The sequence below is a fragment of the Hippocampus comes genome, unplaced genomic scaffold (genome assembly GCF_001891065.2).
Source record: "Hippocampus comes isolate QL1 unplaced genomic scaffold, H_comes_QL1_v1.1 scaffold104, whole genome shotgun sequence".
NCBI classification, from domain to species: Eukaryota; Metazoa; Chordata; class Actinopteri; order Syngnathiformes; family Syngnathidae; genus Hippocampus; species Hippocampus comes.
Window position 1 is genome coordinate 4,263,613 of NW_017806072.1, and position 14,108 is coordinate 4,277,720.

Consider the following 14,108-nt stretch of genomic DNA (forward strand, 5'->3'; position numbering starts at 1 on the left):
TTTTCTAGACGACCCTCTCTCAGAATACAGCAATTGTGTTTGGAGTGTGGTGTGCGAAGTAGAGTAATTTAAAAAAAAAAAAAAAAAAAAAAAAAAAAAAAAAAGTGTCCCATATACATAATATGACCCCTTGAATAGTCGTATCCAATCTGGACTGATCTGAAATCATTTTGCTGACACCGTTTTAGTGCACTGGATTTATAAGCACTAATGGTTTGGTAATGCACTGATGTACATATGTTCCAAAAAGAGTGACAAGCTCCCACTCAGTGGGTGGTTGGGATTTAAGCAATAAAGCAGTTTCTCATTCTGCATACAGTAGTAGACTGAGATCCCTTTATCGGACCCGTTTAGGTCTGTTAATCAAGTATTTATGGTGAGTGGGGGTGCAGCTTAGTCTGAACTGCAGCACGAATGATGAATAGTTGCGGAATAACACGAACCCCCAATATTAAAGTGTTGCACTGTTTCACTTCTTTGCTTAATCTATTTTGTTTAAAAACCTAACCCTGGGCTTCACCACTGTAAGCCTGCCAGGTCACAGTGGGAGAACTGGGTGCACTTTGTCAGCTTTGGTTTTGTTAATAGTTCAGATTAGAGTATTTACATGGGATTGGAGCTATTTAAACCCAGTGGGGTGATTGAAAGCAAATGCTGTCCATTCCAGGAGATTATTTTATCTCTTCCAATGTCAAGCCCTTTGAATGAATGCTTTCCATGTAGACAGCGAGACAGTGGGTGATTTTAGACAATCACACAACATTCACCTCGCCCCTTTGTTCGGGCTTTAAAAGCGTGCCCTAGACAACACTTGTGCAGTATCTTACTTTTGTTTGCCATGTATTTTCCCCTTTTGACTGGTCTTAAAAAAATTAAATAAAATAAACCTAACATGAGGTGTAAAGTTTCAATTTTATTAAGTAATCAAAACAAGAAAGAGAGGGCATATGAAAAACTAGCCGACTCATGTTTATACCTTGGAGGAAATAATGTCTAAAACCCTTGAGGTTATATTTAAGCTGTTCCAGACAAACAGTATCCTACTTCAGAATACATATTGCAGAGATTATCAAAATGTTTTATTGCCAACTGGGGAAACAGTAGTCCGAATGCTATTCCCTCTTAATTTAGCTTTCCTCTTAAAACTGCCACCTCAAGTCTGTTTCCTTGCGGTGAGTTACAACTGTTTAACATCAGAATAGCAACAGACATTTTGTATTTTCATGCATTGTTGTGATTCCTGTCACAGGGGCCAATGCCAAGTTGCGCTACCAAATAACGTCTGGCAACAAAGGTGGTGTTTTTGACATAGAGCCAGAGGTGGGGACAATATTCATTGCACAGCCACTGGACTATGAACAGCAGAAGAGGTACAAACTGCTGGTTCTTGCCTCAGATGGAAAGTGGGAAGATTATGCTGCCGCTGTGGTAACAGTGGTAAATAAGAACGACGAGGCACCAGTGTTCTCCATGAATGAATACTATGGATCAGTCACAGAGGAACTTGATGGGTCTCCGGTCTTTGTGCTACAGGTGAGAGACTTGCATTACAATTTTACATTGTAGCTAGTGCCATGGCCAAGTGCTTAACCCTGACTAGTTAGAGCACAGGTGTCAAAATTCCAGTCTTGGAGGTGCCTTATTGCATTTTTTTTTAGATGTTTCCCTTCTACAACACATCTGATTCAACTGATCAGAATCGTTACCAGGCTCCTGTAGAGCTTGGTGATGAGCGGAATCAGGTTTGTCGGAGGATGGAAACATGTAAAACATGCAGGATAGTGGCCCTCGAGGATGGGACTTTGACACCTGTGCCCAAGAGCACGGTTCTTGGTGGAGGGCGCATGTTCTCTCTGTGCTTGTGTCAGTGCCCTCCAGGTTTATTACTGTATATACATTGTCCCTCAGTGTGAATGGATATTGTATTTGAATGTCTGTCTCGATGTGTCTGTGCTGGGATTATTCTTGCGCGCGCCCCATTATTTGCTGTAATATCGGGATTTGCTCGCCACCTTCACAGAACAATCAGATTTACGGTACATTGTAATGACACAACTAGAATGATCTACTATTCTAAGGCGATTAATTATGTCTGTCACTATATGCTTCAAATATTATACTGTGAATGGGTAAATAACATGCCATTTGGAAAATACATTATGCCCGTTGGACTTGTGTATCTTCATCCATCCATCCAACCAATTTCTAATCCGCTTATCCTCACGAGGTTCGCGGGTGTGCTGGAGCCTTCCTATCCCAGCTGTCTTCGGGCAGTAGGTGGGGGACACCCTGAACTAGTTGCCAGCTGATCGCGGGACGAACAAGCATCTACACTCATAATTACATCTTGTGAAATTTTAGAGTGTTCAATTAACTTGCCATGCATGTTTTTGGAATGTGGAAACCGGAGTACCCGGAGAAAACCCACACTGGCACGAGAAGAACATGCAAACTTCACATAGGAAGGCCAGATCTGGAATCAAACTCGACACCTCTGCACTGTGAGGCTGGCATGCTAACCGGTTGATCACCGTGCCGCCCTGCGTATCTTCATCCGTTACCAAAGAGATGTTGTTTATTTGGAGGTCTGAACAAAAAAGAACCTCATAGATATTCTAAAGAAGTAATGATGGCCTGTTTTGCCTTCACGGGGCAGCTATAAAAAAAAAAGTAATCTGCTCTTGGTAAAAATCAATGAAAATTCATTTCCTTATGTTGACTTTATCTCCACAGGTAACAGCAACTGACCCAGACAAAGATGCAGACCAGGGGGCAATACGATATTCCATCCATGGCCAAGGGACAGAGTCACACTTTATGATTAACGACATTACGGGCGAGATGTATGCCCAGCGCACCATGGACCGAGAAAAGCGTGCTGTCTGGCGCTTTGTCGTCATGGCAACAGATGAGGAGGGCGAGGGATTAACTGGTTTTACGGATGTTATTATCAATGTGTGGGACATCAATGACAACGCACCCACATTCTCATGCCTGCCAGATAATTGCCTTAGTAGCATCAGCGAGAACTCGCCTCCTGGAACTTTTGTTGTGGAAATGACAGCAGTAGACCTTGACGATGCCGCTGTAGGCCAGAATGCAATCCTCACCTACCGAATTACTGAAAATGTGCTGAACATTAACAATGAAGACCTATTTTCAATGGATTCCAGCACTGGCACAATATCAGTGGCATCTGACGGCTTGGATCGGGAGTTAGTGGACAGTCATCGGCTAGTCGTGGAGGCCTGCGATGGCGGTGGAATGACAAGCACAGCAACTGCCACCATTTTCTTAACAGACATTAATGACCATGTACCAAAGTTTCAGGAAGAGAAGTGCGATGCTCGTGTGCTTGAGAATGCTGATGTGGACACTATCATCCTGGAGTTGGGTGCCATTGACCCTGATGCCGGTTTGTACAGTCAGCTGGCATTTTCTGTGGTAGATGGAGACCCAGAACAACAGTTCTATATGGTTAGCCATAGACTGGACCAGAAGGGTGTTCTGAGATTAAAGAGGAAACTGGACTTTGAGAAACCAGTGGAGCAAAAGTTTAACTTAACCATCAAAGTAGAAGACTCTGACTTTTCTAGCCTTATCCAGTGTCTGGTTGAAGTTGAGGATGTGAATGATAATGCTCCTGTTTTTGCCCAGAGTTCTCATCTGCTCTCCCCTTTGAACGAAGATGTAGCTGTAGGAACCACGATCATCCAAGTAGTGGCTACCGACTCTGACTCAGGTTCAAATGGGGAGATTTTGTACAGTATTCTTCCTCAGTCTGACTCATATGGACAATTTACAGTGAGTCAATCTGGTATTATTACAGTCGCCCAGCCACTGGACAGAGAGACCGTGGCCAATTATGATTTGGTTGTAATAGCGATCGATCAAGGTAGACCAGCCCTGACCGCCAGTGTCATTGTCTACTTGCCCCTGCTCGACGTAAATGACAACGGTCCAGAGCTAGAGACAGTCTACCATCCTGTGGTGTGGGAAAACAGTCCGGCACCTCAAGTTGTCATGCTCAACACAAGCTCAACATTGCTTCAGATTTTGGACAGAGATTCCCCAGAGCACGGGCCTCCTTTCCACATCTCCCTGCCTTCAGTTTATTCAGCTGACTTCCACCTTCAGGATCATGGGAATGGCTCAGCCACACTCACAGCGCTGCGGAGATTTGACAGGGAAAGGCAAAGCAAATTCCTCTTGCCGGTGATTATGATTGACAGTGGATATCCACCAATGACTGCCACAAGTACACTTACTATAATCATTGGTGACCACAATGATAATGCCCATCAGCCAGGGGAGAAAGATATCTACGTGTATAGCCACAGGGGTAAGTTGCTGATTTGCTCTCATTTCTTCCTCTTTTGTTTTTGTGACAAACTGCTTGATGAGGAGAAAAATTAGGGTACAGCTGAAGGCAAAAATTTTTACTCCCGTACATGCTCTGTGCAGTCTGGATTTATAATGGTGCTGTTCCAATGACACTGTAATAGTTTGTAATAGTCAAACCTTTTTACCACAGTACCACAGTGTATCCTTGCCTTCCAAACGCAAAGCTCCTCTGAATATCATATTACAATTCAGAGTCATCATTAATATATTTGTCTTTTTTTTTTTTTAATGGCTCCTCTGGCATAAGGTGGTTAAGAAAGCCATTTAGTATTTTATTGACATGCAAAACTGCCTCAAAGTACTGGTAATGGTGGAAAACAGGAGCGCTGTGACTCATCCAGGCCGCCATTGTTTACATAGCTACACTCAGCTACTCTGGCACTGCAGGCTGATAATAACATAATCCATACTCAGATAGGCCGGCTTCCTGAAGCTCCACACTCTCTGAAGTGGAGCGCTGGGAGCCTATTCATCCTAGCAGTAGGCTGCACAGTTATGATCATAAGTAGACAAGAATGCAAGATAAGGAGATAAGTGTTGGCATCAGCAGAACTCATCCCAAAAGACTGTGTGTGTGTGTGTGTGTGTGTGTGTGTGTGTGTGTGTGTGTGTGTGTGTGTGTGTGTGTGTGTGTGTGTGTGTGTGTGTGTGTGTGTGTGTGTTTACCTGAAACAGGAAGGACGGAAAATGTAATACTGGGGAAGGTATATACGCTAGATCCTGATGACTGGGACAACAAGACTTACAATCTCGAGACAAGTGCAGCCAAGTAAGTGTTTCATCCCATGTGTGAAGATGAACTACCGCTGGTTGTAAGTGTTGGGTTGATTTCAGCCTCTTTTTCTCTGACAAGGGTTCATGTTTTCCACTGGGATAATTTGGCTTGAAACATAAGTAGTAAATGTTTGTCCTGACTGTACAAACCCAATTCAAATGAAATTGAGATCTAGTGTTGAACATAAATAAAAACAAAATACAATGATTTGCAAATTGTGCGTGTGTAAATATGTATGTGTGTATTATACACACATACATATACACAGTGTATATATGTATGTGTGTGTGTGTGTGTGTGTGTGTATATATATATATATATAGGAGAGAGAGAGAGATGGATAGATATATATAGATATTTTTTAATGGAATGCAATTGAATACACTACAAAGCCTTAAAATTCTTAATTACTGATTATGTGCTAAAGTCATGAAAGTTTTTCAGTTTGAACGTTACGTATCTTGTCTTTGTAGTGTATTCAATTAAATAGGTTGAACATGATTTGTAAATGATCGTATTCTGTTTTTATTTTGAACACAACATCCCAACTTCATTAGAATTGGGTTTGTACATGGAACTTCTACACTCTAATGTATCAGTGCACATTAAATCAATACTAATCATGAACATCAACATTGATTACCAATAAAGAAACTAGTCTTCTCCTAACGACAAGAAATTGGAGCTCACACTTGGGTCAAGAATATACAGATGTAACACCGAGGTAGGGACGATGTGACCCCTCCGGAGACGTTAAGCATATACAGTATTTCATATTCAAAAACCTGAAGGTCAGATAACAAATGCCAAGTCCATATTTGTTTATTCATACACCAACGTCTGACCGCTACCATGACAACTGTCAAGCTCTTGTAGAAGCATGAGGAGGTAAAGGATTAGCCAACTGTTTTTACCATTTCCTCAATTTTGTTTTGTGTATTATTTCAAGGGGCCCACATACTAGCGGAGTATCGTAATTTCCGGATGACAAAGCGCACCTGAATAAAAGGCGCAACACCAACATTTAGCCATAAAACTCATTTGTGCATTCGTTGGTCGCTTTGTTTTAATACCTGCGGGTCTCCGTGTTGTAACGTGTGATGCTTGCAAAGAAAGGGGTCACACAGATCGATTTCTAAAAATTAGTTTTACCTTAAACACTGGCAAATACCCCCCCCCAACCTCAAACAATGCCGAACGCAGCTAGTTACACAGTAGCATCCCAGACCTCAGTCTCACAAGAAAAAAAAAAAAAAAAACCTCAACCTCTGTTCATTAGTCACAATTTCCCGACAGAAAAAGATCCAGATGGATGAAAAAGATGGACTAAAATTGTACATTTATTCACATTCACAGCTCAGTACAGTGAAACTACCGAGACTCAGCCCGACAGAAATACATTTCCTTGTCACTGTCACTTTTGAAATGGAGAAACGTTTCCATATTTCAATATTATTGTGGCATGTCTCAATGGCAATTGATTCGCTGACTGGTACACCGCCTCAGATCACTTCACTCACGTCATGTGAGCAAAACAACGTAATATTCAGCCTATTTGTGTTTTTCTGGCAGCGTCGGGCTGGGCAAATGACCACAAATGTCCGACCTTTGTCATTCCTTATGTCCCAGCATTGAACACATGTCCTCCTTGCTACACACAGCAAGCAAAATGTCATTAAAAACTGTCAGCGGAGGGCAGTCCGTGGGAGGAGTATCAAACAACATAGTTTACTTTTTTTTTTTTTTTTTTTAATCCAGCGGTTGAAATGGTCAAAATCAGAGTTTTGTATGCTGCTTCACAATTGTTCTAAAGGAAAAGTTGGTCGCCAACGAGAGCGCCTTACCTCTGCAACCCGGAGATCTGCAAGTGGTCTTATTCCGTATGAAGGCGGGATCGGACAGTTTCATTGATCCACTGTGACGTGTTTGGTGAATTCATCATCTCGATGTGATGAGACTATGCGTGAATCTATTGACGGCTGAAAACTTATCAGTAAAATTCATGAATAAACCGTGTCACATTAAAAGCCGCAGGGTTCAAAGACTGGGGGGGGGGGGGGGGGCAGAGGCAATTACGGAGCGCAACTTATAGTCCAGGAATAACAATACATACTTCCAAGGAATGAAAAAAAAAAGACTAAGTATGACGTCTATCGGGTATTTTTCATCACTGTAAGCACTAATAAAGAAAACAAAACTAGTTTGGTGTATGGTAGCTCAGATCCAGTGGCGGCTGGTTAAGTTTTCTCCAAGCAAGACATTGAATATATACAGTCCATCCATCCATCCATCCATTTTCTAATCCGCCTATGCTCACAAGGGTCGCGGGCATTTTGGAGCCTCTACCAGCTGTCATCAGGCACTAGGCGGGGGACACCCTGAACTGGTTGTCAGCCAATCGCAGTGTATATACATTATTATATATATATGTATATGCTGTTTATTTTTTCATTCTTGTCACTCTTTCAAGATTAAGAACAAAGTGATATCTGATTTTACTCTTTAACCTAAGTTTTGTTCTCTTAATCAGCAGATATTTCAGTGTGAACCAAAGCTCAGGACTGCTGACCATTCAACCGAACACACCAGTGGGGAGTTACTGGATGAGTGTTGGGGTGTCTGATAGCGTGTGGCCCGATGTCAAATCTGAAGTTAGAGTTCATGTGAGGGATCTGGAGGAAAAGGCAGTTCTATCATCTGCCTCACTACGTTTGACCGGTAAATTTATGTCCTGTTGCTGTGAATGAAAAATCTAGTTTATTTTTGTTTTATTTGTTATTGAGGCTCATATTCAAAGGGTCAGTAAGTTTTGATTATTGTCGTATATTTGACTTTGTGATTATCTGTTTCTTCATCCAGCTCATGCTAAAATAATATACTGTCGAGCCTTTTCTTTTTTAATAATTTGATTTCAACATCTATCGTTCAACCTCTCTGTGAAACCATCCATTGAATTGTTTGCTGTAACAGTTTGAGTGTTAATTTTTACCACCTGTGTAATCACAAATCAGAGTGATAAAGGTCAAATTGGCTGTGTCAGGTAAAGTCCTTGACATTTAAAAGCCAATCCGAGACCGGAGTCGAAGACTATTATGGAAGCCTCTGTGACAAGTCATTATCATTTTGGAAGATTAAAGATGATGTGCTCTCCATATAGGTGGCCTCAAAGATGGAATTGATTTTTTGCAACCTAATTGCAATGCACCTTCAGCTAGTCTTGGTTTTATTGACGACCAAAAGACTTTCGACAAGGTGCGCCACTCTGCACTGTTTAAAATCTTAGCCGGAGTGAAAATCGATGATAAGGACATGCGCGTCATCCGATCTGTGGACTGGGACTCGATAGCAGCAGTTGGCCTAACTAGTGGTCTCACCAATTGGTCTCCAATTAAGTGTGGTGTTCGTCAAGGATGCGTCATGTCTCCCCATTTGTTTAATCTCGACTCTGATGTCATCCTTCGAATTCAACCATTGTACAAGTCGAGAGTTTCAGCTAACTGGGGGCCTTGGTGACATTGGATGCCCTGTGCAAACCACAAAGTTGTCGGCACATCGGCAAGACAAAAGATGCGTATCTTTGCGTGAAAAACGTTCTCATCGATCGAAAGCTGTCCGTCAACTTGAAAATTCATCTCTTGAAAATATTTGTTTGATCAGTGCTCTTATACGGCAGTGAGTCACGGACGCTCACCGCAGAAACCTGGCAAAATTTAAAAGCAACAGAAAAGTGTGTTCTTCGGTGGATATTTCGAATCTCATATCGAGACACGGTCACACATGACTAAGTGTTAAGGAGAGCGGTAGAGATCCGTGTGCTTCTGTGGACGATTGAACATCAGCAGATCAGCTTACTGGTTCACGTGATACGGGGGGAAGGTCTCGAATAACTGAGCCTCGCAGGGAGAATTGAAGGAAAGAAATTGCGTGAAGGCCAATGGATAACCTTCCTCAAAAAATTTCACCCATGGATACGTGAAAACTCTCTGGAGAAAAGCGAAGAACAAGTTTGAATGCCACATCACTGTTGGTCCAACTCCAAATTGGCGATGACACTCAAAGTGACAAGAGAGGTTTTCAGTGTCCAACTTCTGATGGGATCACCAGATCTTTATTGATGTTGGGAGTAATGTACATTTCCTTCTAGAATCAAAGCATTCAACTTCATTTGTTTGCGACTTTGTCAAATGAATGTGTTTCGGTGGATCAATAGTTGGAGATGTTGGACTTCCTCTCACGCTAATTGAATTGCAGACTCTGTAGGCTTTGACCTACTCTGTGGTTGTCATTGGTGAGTCATACGTTCACGTCCCATGAACCTTTCCTCTCTTTGTCTCCCAAAGGCATAACCCCAAGAGATTTTATCGACTCTCATGTCGAGAGGAAGAGTCGGCTGGAGACACTCTGGGACTTTCTGTCTGAGACCCTGTCTGTCAGACCAGGCAGCATTAATATTTTCAGCATTGCCGACAGGGGGGAGAAAACACTGGACATCCATTTCTATGTGCTGTCTGAGACAGGCTTCATGCATTCAGAGAAGTTACACGGGGCTCTTGCTGCACATAAAAAGAAGGTATTTATCCCGATTTGTATGACAGATGAAAAAAGTGCTTGAATGTTACACAGAACACTTTGGGGTGTAAGATGAAGAGACAAAATTGCATTTTCGGCATTTTATTTCGCACAAACCCTTGTCTTTTGACTGCCTCTTTGTTCTTCAATCCATTTCTTGTTAGTCTTTACGTTTCCCGATCACATTGCCTCTCCTCAATGTTGGTACCGCATTCTTTCATTACCCTGTCAGACCTAAACATACCCCACCGCTTCAGCAAACCCTTTTTAGAATTTTCAAACAATATGCTGTTTGTAGATTAGAGGATGTTTTTATTGTCATGTAAATAAACAGCAAAAGTCATGTTATCCTTCGCCATGCTCATTAGAGTCGGACTTCACATCATTGTCAACTCTGGAGATACTACACTTTGTGTGTTCACTGACAGTTATATCCCATTAATGTCTCCTACATCTTTGTTCCTTCCCTTTTCCCTCTGCAGCTGCAGTCACTGCTGTTTGTTAATGTAAGCCAGGTGCAGGTGGATGAATGTGTGCATGCTGACTGTAAAGCATCAGGTGGCTGCACCACGCAACTGACCATCAGCGAGTCGCCGACCCTGCTCGACTCTGGTGCGTTGTCCTTAGTCTCAGTCAAGGTGACGACCTCGGCCGTCTGTGGTTGTACCGCCAGAGAAATGACTCATCAAAGCTGCTCCTCCTACTCCAGTAACCCCTGCCTTAACGGGGGAACCTGCATTGATGCCCAGAACGGATACAGGTGAGACCAAAACCAGTGGCGCGTCTCCGCTCTCGTAGCGTAACGAGATCTACTGAGAAACCCTGCTGAAGAAACCCTGCTAGAATTACGATCATGACTTCTCATGACAAAAATCTCTTTCACCTACCTTGACCTGACTTTCCTACAACTGCTCTGCTGTGTCGTCAGTCGAACACCGAGTAGCAAGATTTTCATAAAACGTCTAATTATACAGTCAGTATATATTCTATTTTTCGCTTGGGGTGAACATTTAGAAACTTTATATTTTCTTTTATTACTGCTGCAATGTTCCTTTGTCCCAAGTAAAAAATAAATATAGCCTTCGCATCTTGCTCATTAACATAAACCATAAAACTTCACAGGATGACTGTAATTATCGGGAATCCTTTAAAATGTGCGGTCTCTGTGGGACTCAAACGACCCAGTATGCAGTACATTCCAGGCTCACACTAATGCGCAGATTAAATAAATATAGGGCAGGGGTGTTAATCCAACTTGGGGCCCCCCCTCTCTGCTCGCAACTTCTGAAGATCTAATTTAATTCCATTTACATGAACATACGGGTTTGTCAGAGCCATATTCTTCAAAGCGAGGATGCACAGAACCGATTTGTTCTCTTATCTTTTTTTTTCTTCTTAAAGTTGGCTGTGTTGTTGCTGCTCAGCTCTATTAAGCCTGAGTTACTATGTGAGTGAACATCACCTTATATGCGCCGAATAGACTCTACGATTCATGCTGTAAAACCTAAAATTGTTATATTTGCCACGGCTGTGTGTGGACATAACAAGCAGCTCCAGACAGCAGTTGACTAGATAATGCCAGTCGGAGGTGGAAAAAATATCACTTCACTTGAGTTACTCATGCAGGTATTGCTCTCATGGGTCTGAGCAGCGAATGAGTGAGAGCTTCTGCTTGGTCTGAATATATGTATGCATCGCGCTTCACTCTGCATAAGCCATCTATATAGGTGAGCATAGATCAGTATTCCCGACATGCGTCGCCCCTCTGCAGAATAAACAGCAATGTCGCCCGAACAGTCTCAATGCACACAGCTTTCCTCAGGCGTTGCATGGAAATAGATGAGTGTGACATTATCAGCAAAGCCACCTTGTCTCACTTAGCGCCAGAGCAGGAGACAAGAACAGATCAACCAGTCAATCTCCTCCATCACAGTGACGAAATGAGGCATTTTGCGTTGAGGTTTTATGATTTTATCCATCTTAACCAATGGAGGCATTTAACAAGGAACTTTGACTTCGAGGAAGCAAAAACAAAGCGCTATTACAGTAGTGCCTAGAGATACAAATGTAAGAACTTATCTAGTTTTTGGAGCTAAGAACCAACGATCTTTTTTGCTTTGACTTGGAAGTTCAAACTTGAGGTACAAATACTTTAAGATGGCATATAAATATATATATATATATATGTGTGTGTATATATATATATATATATATATATGTGTGTGTATATAAAAAATATATACCCAAATACTTTAGTTTTCAGTCATGTCAGCTGTGTTAACAAGTTAAACACTTGTGCACTTATTCATGCATGGAAAATGTTAAATTATTTTAAATAAAATAGTTTTCTCTGTTTGCCGTGGACGGATGTTTGGGAACCCCTGCTTTACTTAACTGTCTCCAGTTGCTGTGAGTGCCCTAATACAAGTATTTTCATGATTTAATGTAGGCCCGAAAGCCCTCTGAGGTGAGTGATCGATTGATCGAGGATTTTTCTCCTCAGTTGAATTTGTTTGTGTGTAAACAATGTCTCACTTGCCAAAGAAAAGACAAGCTCAAACTGGTGTGAAGATTTCTACACAGATAGTTTCCTTTTGTGCTACATTGATTATTTTTCTGTTTTGTCGTTCTCCATGGTGCTACAGGTGTCGATGCCCTCCTCAACATGATGGGCCGGACTGCCAGCAGACAAGACGTAGTTTCCTTGGCAACGGCTACGCCTGGTTTCCTCCCATAAAGCCGTGTTTTGATAGCCATCTATCTCTGGAGTTCATGACAGAAGAAGATGACGGGCTGCTGCTGTATGCTGGCCCGTTGGCCACGCTTCTGCCTGGAGATGTTGAAGACTTCATGGCCATAGGTAACGGTGTGTCTGGGTAATTACAAGTGTGCCACAGGGCCTCTGGAACATCATTGCTTAAACTCTTGACGAGTTGACTCTAATTACTGGATGGTACAGTAGGTTCAGCAGATGTGAAGTGTTTATCCATCCATCCATTGTCTGAACTGCTTTATCCTCACGAGGGTTGCGAGGGTGCTGGAGCCTACTCCAGCTGACTTTGGGCAGTAGGCGGGGTACACTCTGAACCAGTTGCCAGCCAATTGAAGATGGACAAACAACTAGTCACACTCCCAATTTAGAGTGTTTCAACTCCTCACTCAATCCATTCCGCAACTCCACCCCATACACAGAAAGACACAAACTGTTTATTGTTGTGCGAATACATTGGTTTTTTTTCAACCTCAAAATGCCTCCTAACTCATAACGCCCTTCCTGTCACAAAACATTGTTTGACTGTTGCTTGGAATTGAATAATTTCCGGCTTTTGCGCACGATTATCACAGTTGAATTTGACCAGATCTATAAATTTCAAGGCAGGTGAATTTAAAAGAAATGTGTTCCTAATCTCCCTAAACCCCACCCTGTATGCAATACAAATTACCTTCTTTTGCACAATGCGCAATGGTTGCAAGTTGCTTTTGTCAGTGTGACCCCACACTTCAATAATTCAGGTATGATCGTACACATGCAAAATATTAAATGTGTTGTCATTTGTAGTCAAGGTTGTGTTTTGCTTTCCCTAGAACAGTGATGCACTTTACCAGTTTTAATTAGACATTATTATTGTGCAGTTTCCATTAGATTTTGTGGTTTAAAATCACACCCCAAAATGTCTTTTTCTGTACTCATTCAACATTGACATTGTCAATCAACTATGGAGCTTGTTGTGCTGTCTTGATTTCCAAATTGAGTTTTTCTTCAAATTCAGTAATAATTAATTCCAACATAACCACTATTTATCTTTTATTTGGTTAAATGTTTTTCTTCTGTTCCATGAATGCCACTCATATTGTCAATAACTGATGTTTTTCAATGAAATTGTCTAATGTTACAATGAATAGGTTCCCCCACCCTCAGTATTTTAGAGAAGTGACCCAGTAATTATTAATTGTTTGTCCATTGTTTGCTTTATTTGCTGTCCAGTTTGGGAATATGAAAATTGATTCATTGTGATTTCCTTTTGTTAAATGGTTTGGAAATGTTTTCTCAATGTTTACTGGTCATTAGTCACACCAGCTGTCTCCTTAATAGGTTTCAATTTTGAAATACCCAAAACAGTGGATTAAAAATGTAGCTCCTGGGCCTCCATGAATAGAAAGAAAATAGAATATACTGTGTACAGTACTTGCAGTTCCAAAAGATATGATCCTTCTTTGTTATCGAAATAATGACATTCGTGATTTATCACATTTTGTATTTAGATGGCAGTTGTGGGAACGGTTCCCACTCAGTGACGGTGTGGGTGTGGGTATGAATGGTTGTTTGTCTCTCTCTGTGCCCTACGACTGACTGGCGACC

General features: G+C 41.7%; 1 protein-coding gene across 1 annotated transcript in view; it reads left to right on the top strand.

Moving 5' to 3' along the window:
- LOC109530514 (neural-cadherin-like) overlaps positions 1–14,108 on the top strand; it is a 124,905-nt gene that overhangs the window by 85,631 nt on the left and 25,166 nt on the right. The window contains exons 17-23 of the mRNA XM_019894331.1: positions 1,250–1,533; positions 2,734–4,342; positions 5,080–5,173; positions 7,713–7,897; positions 9,520–9,749; positions 10,231–10,508; positions 12,394–12,608. Coding sequence (XP_019749890.1) covers positions 1,250–1,533; positions 2,734–4,342; positions 5,080–5,173; positions 7,713–7,897; positions 9,520–9,749; positions 10,231–10,508; positions 12,394–12,608 — 2,895 coding nt within the window. The remainder of the gene's footprint in view (positions 1–1,249; positions 1,534–2,733; positions 4,343–5,079; positions 5,174–7,712; positions 7,898–9,519; positions 9,750–10,230; positions 10,509–12,393; positions 12,609–14,108) is intronic.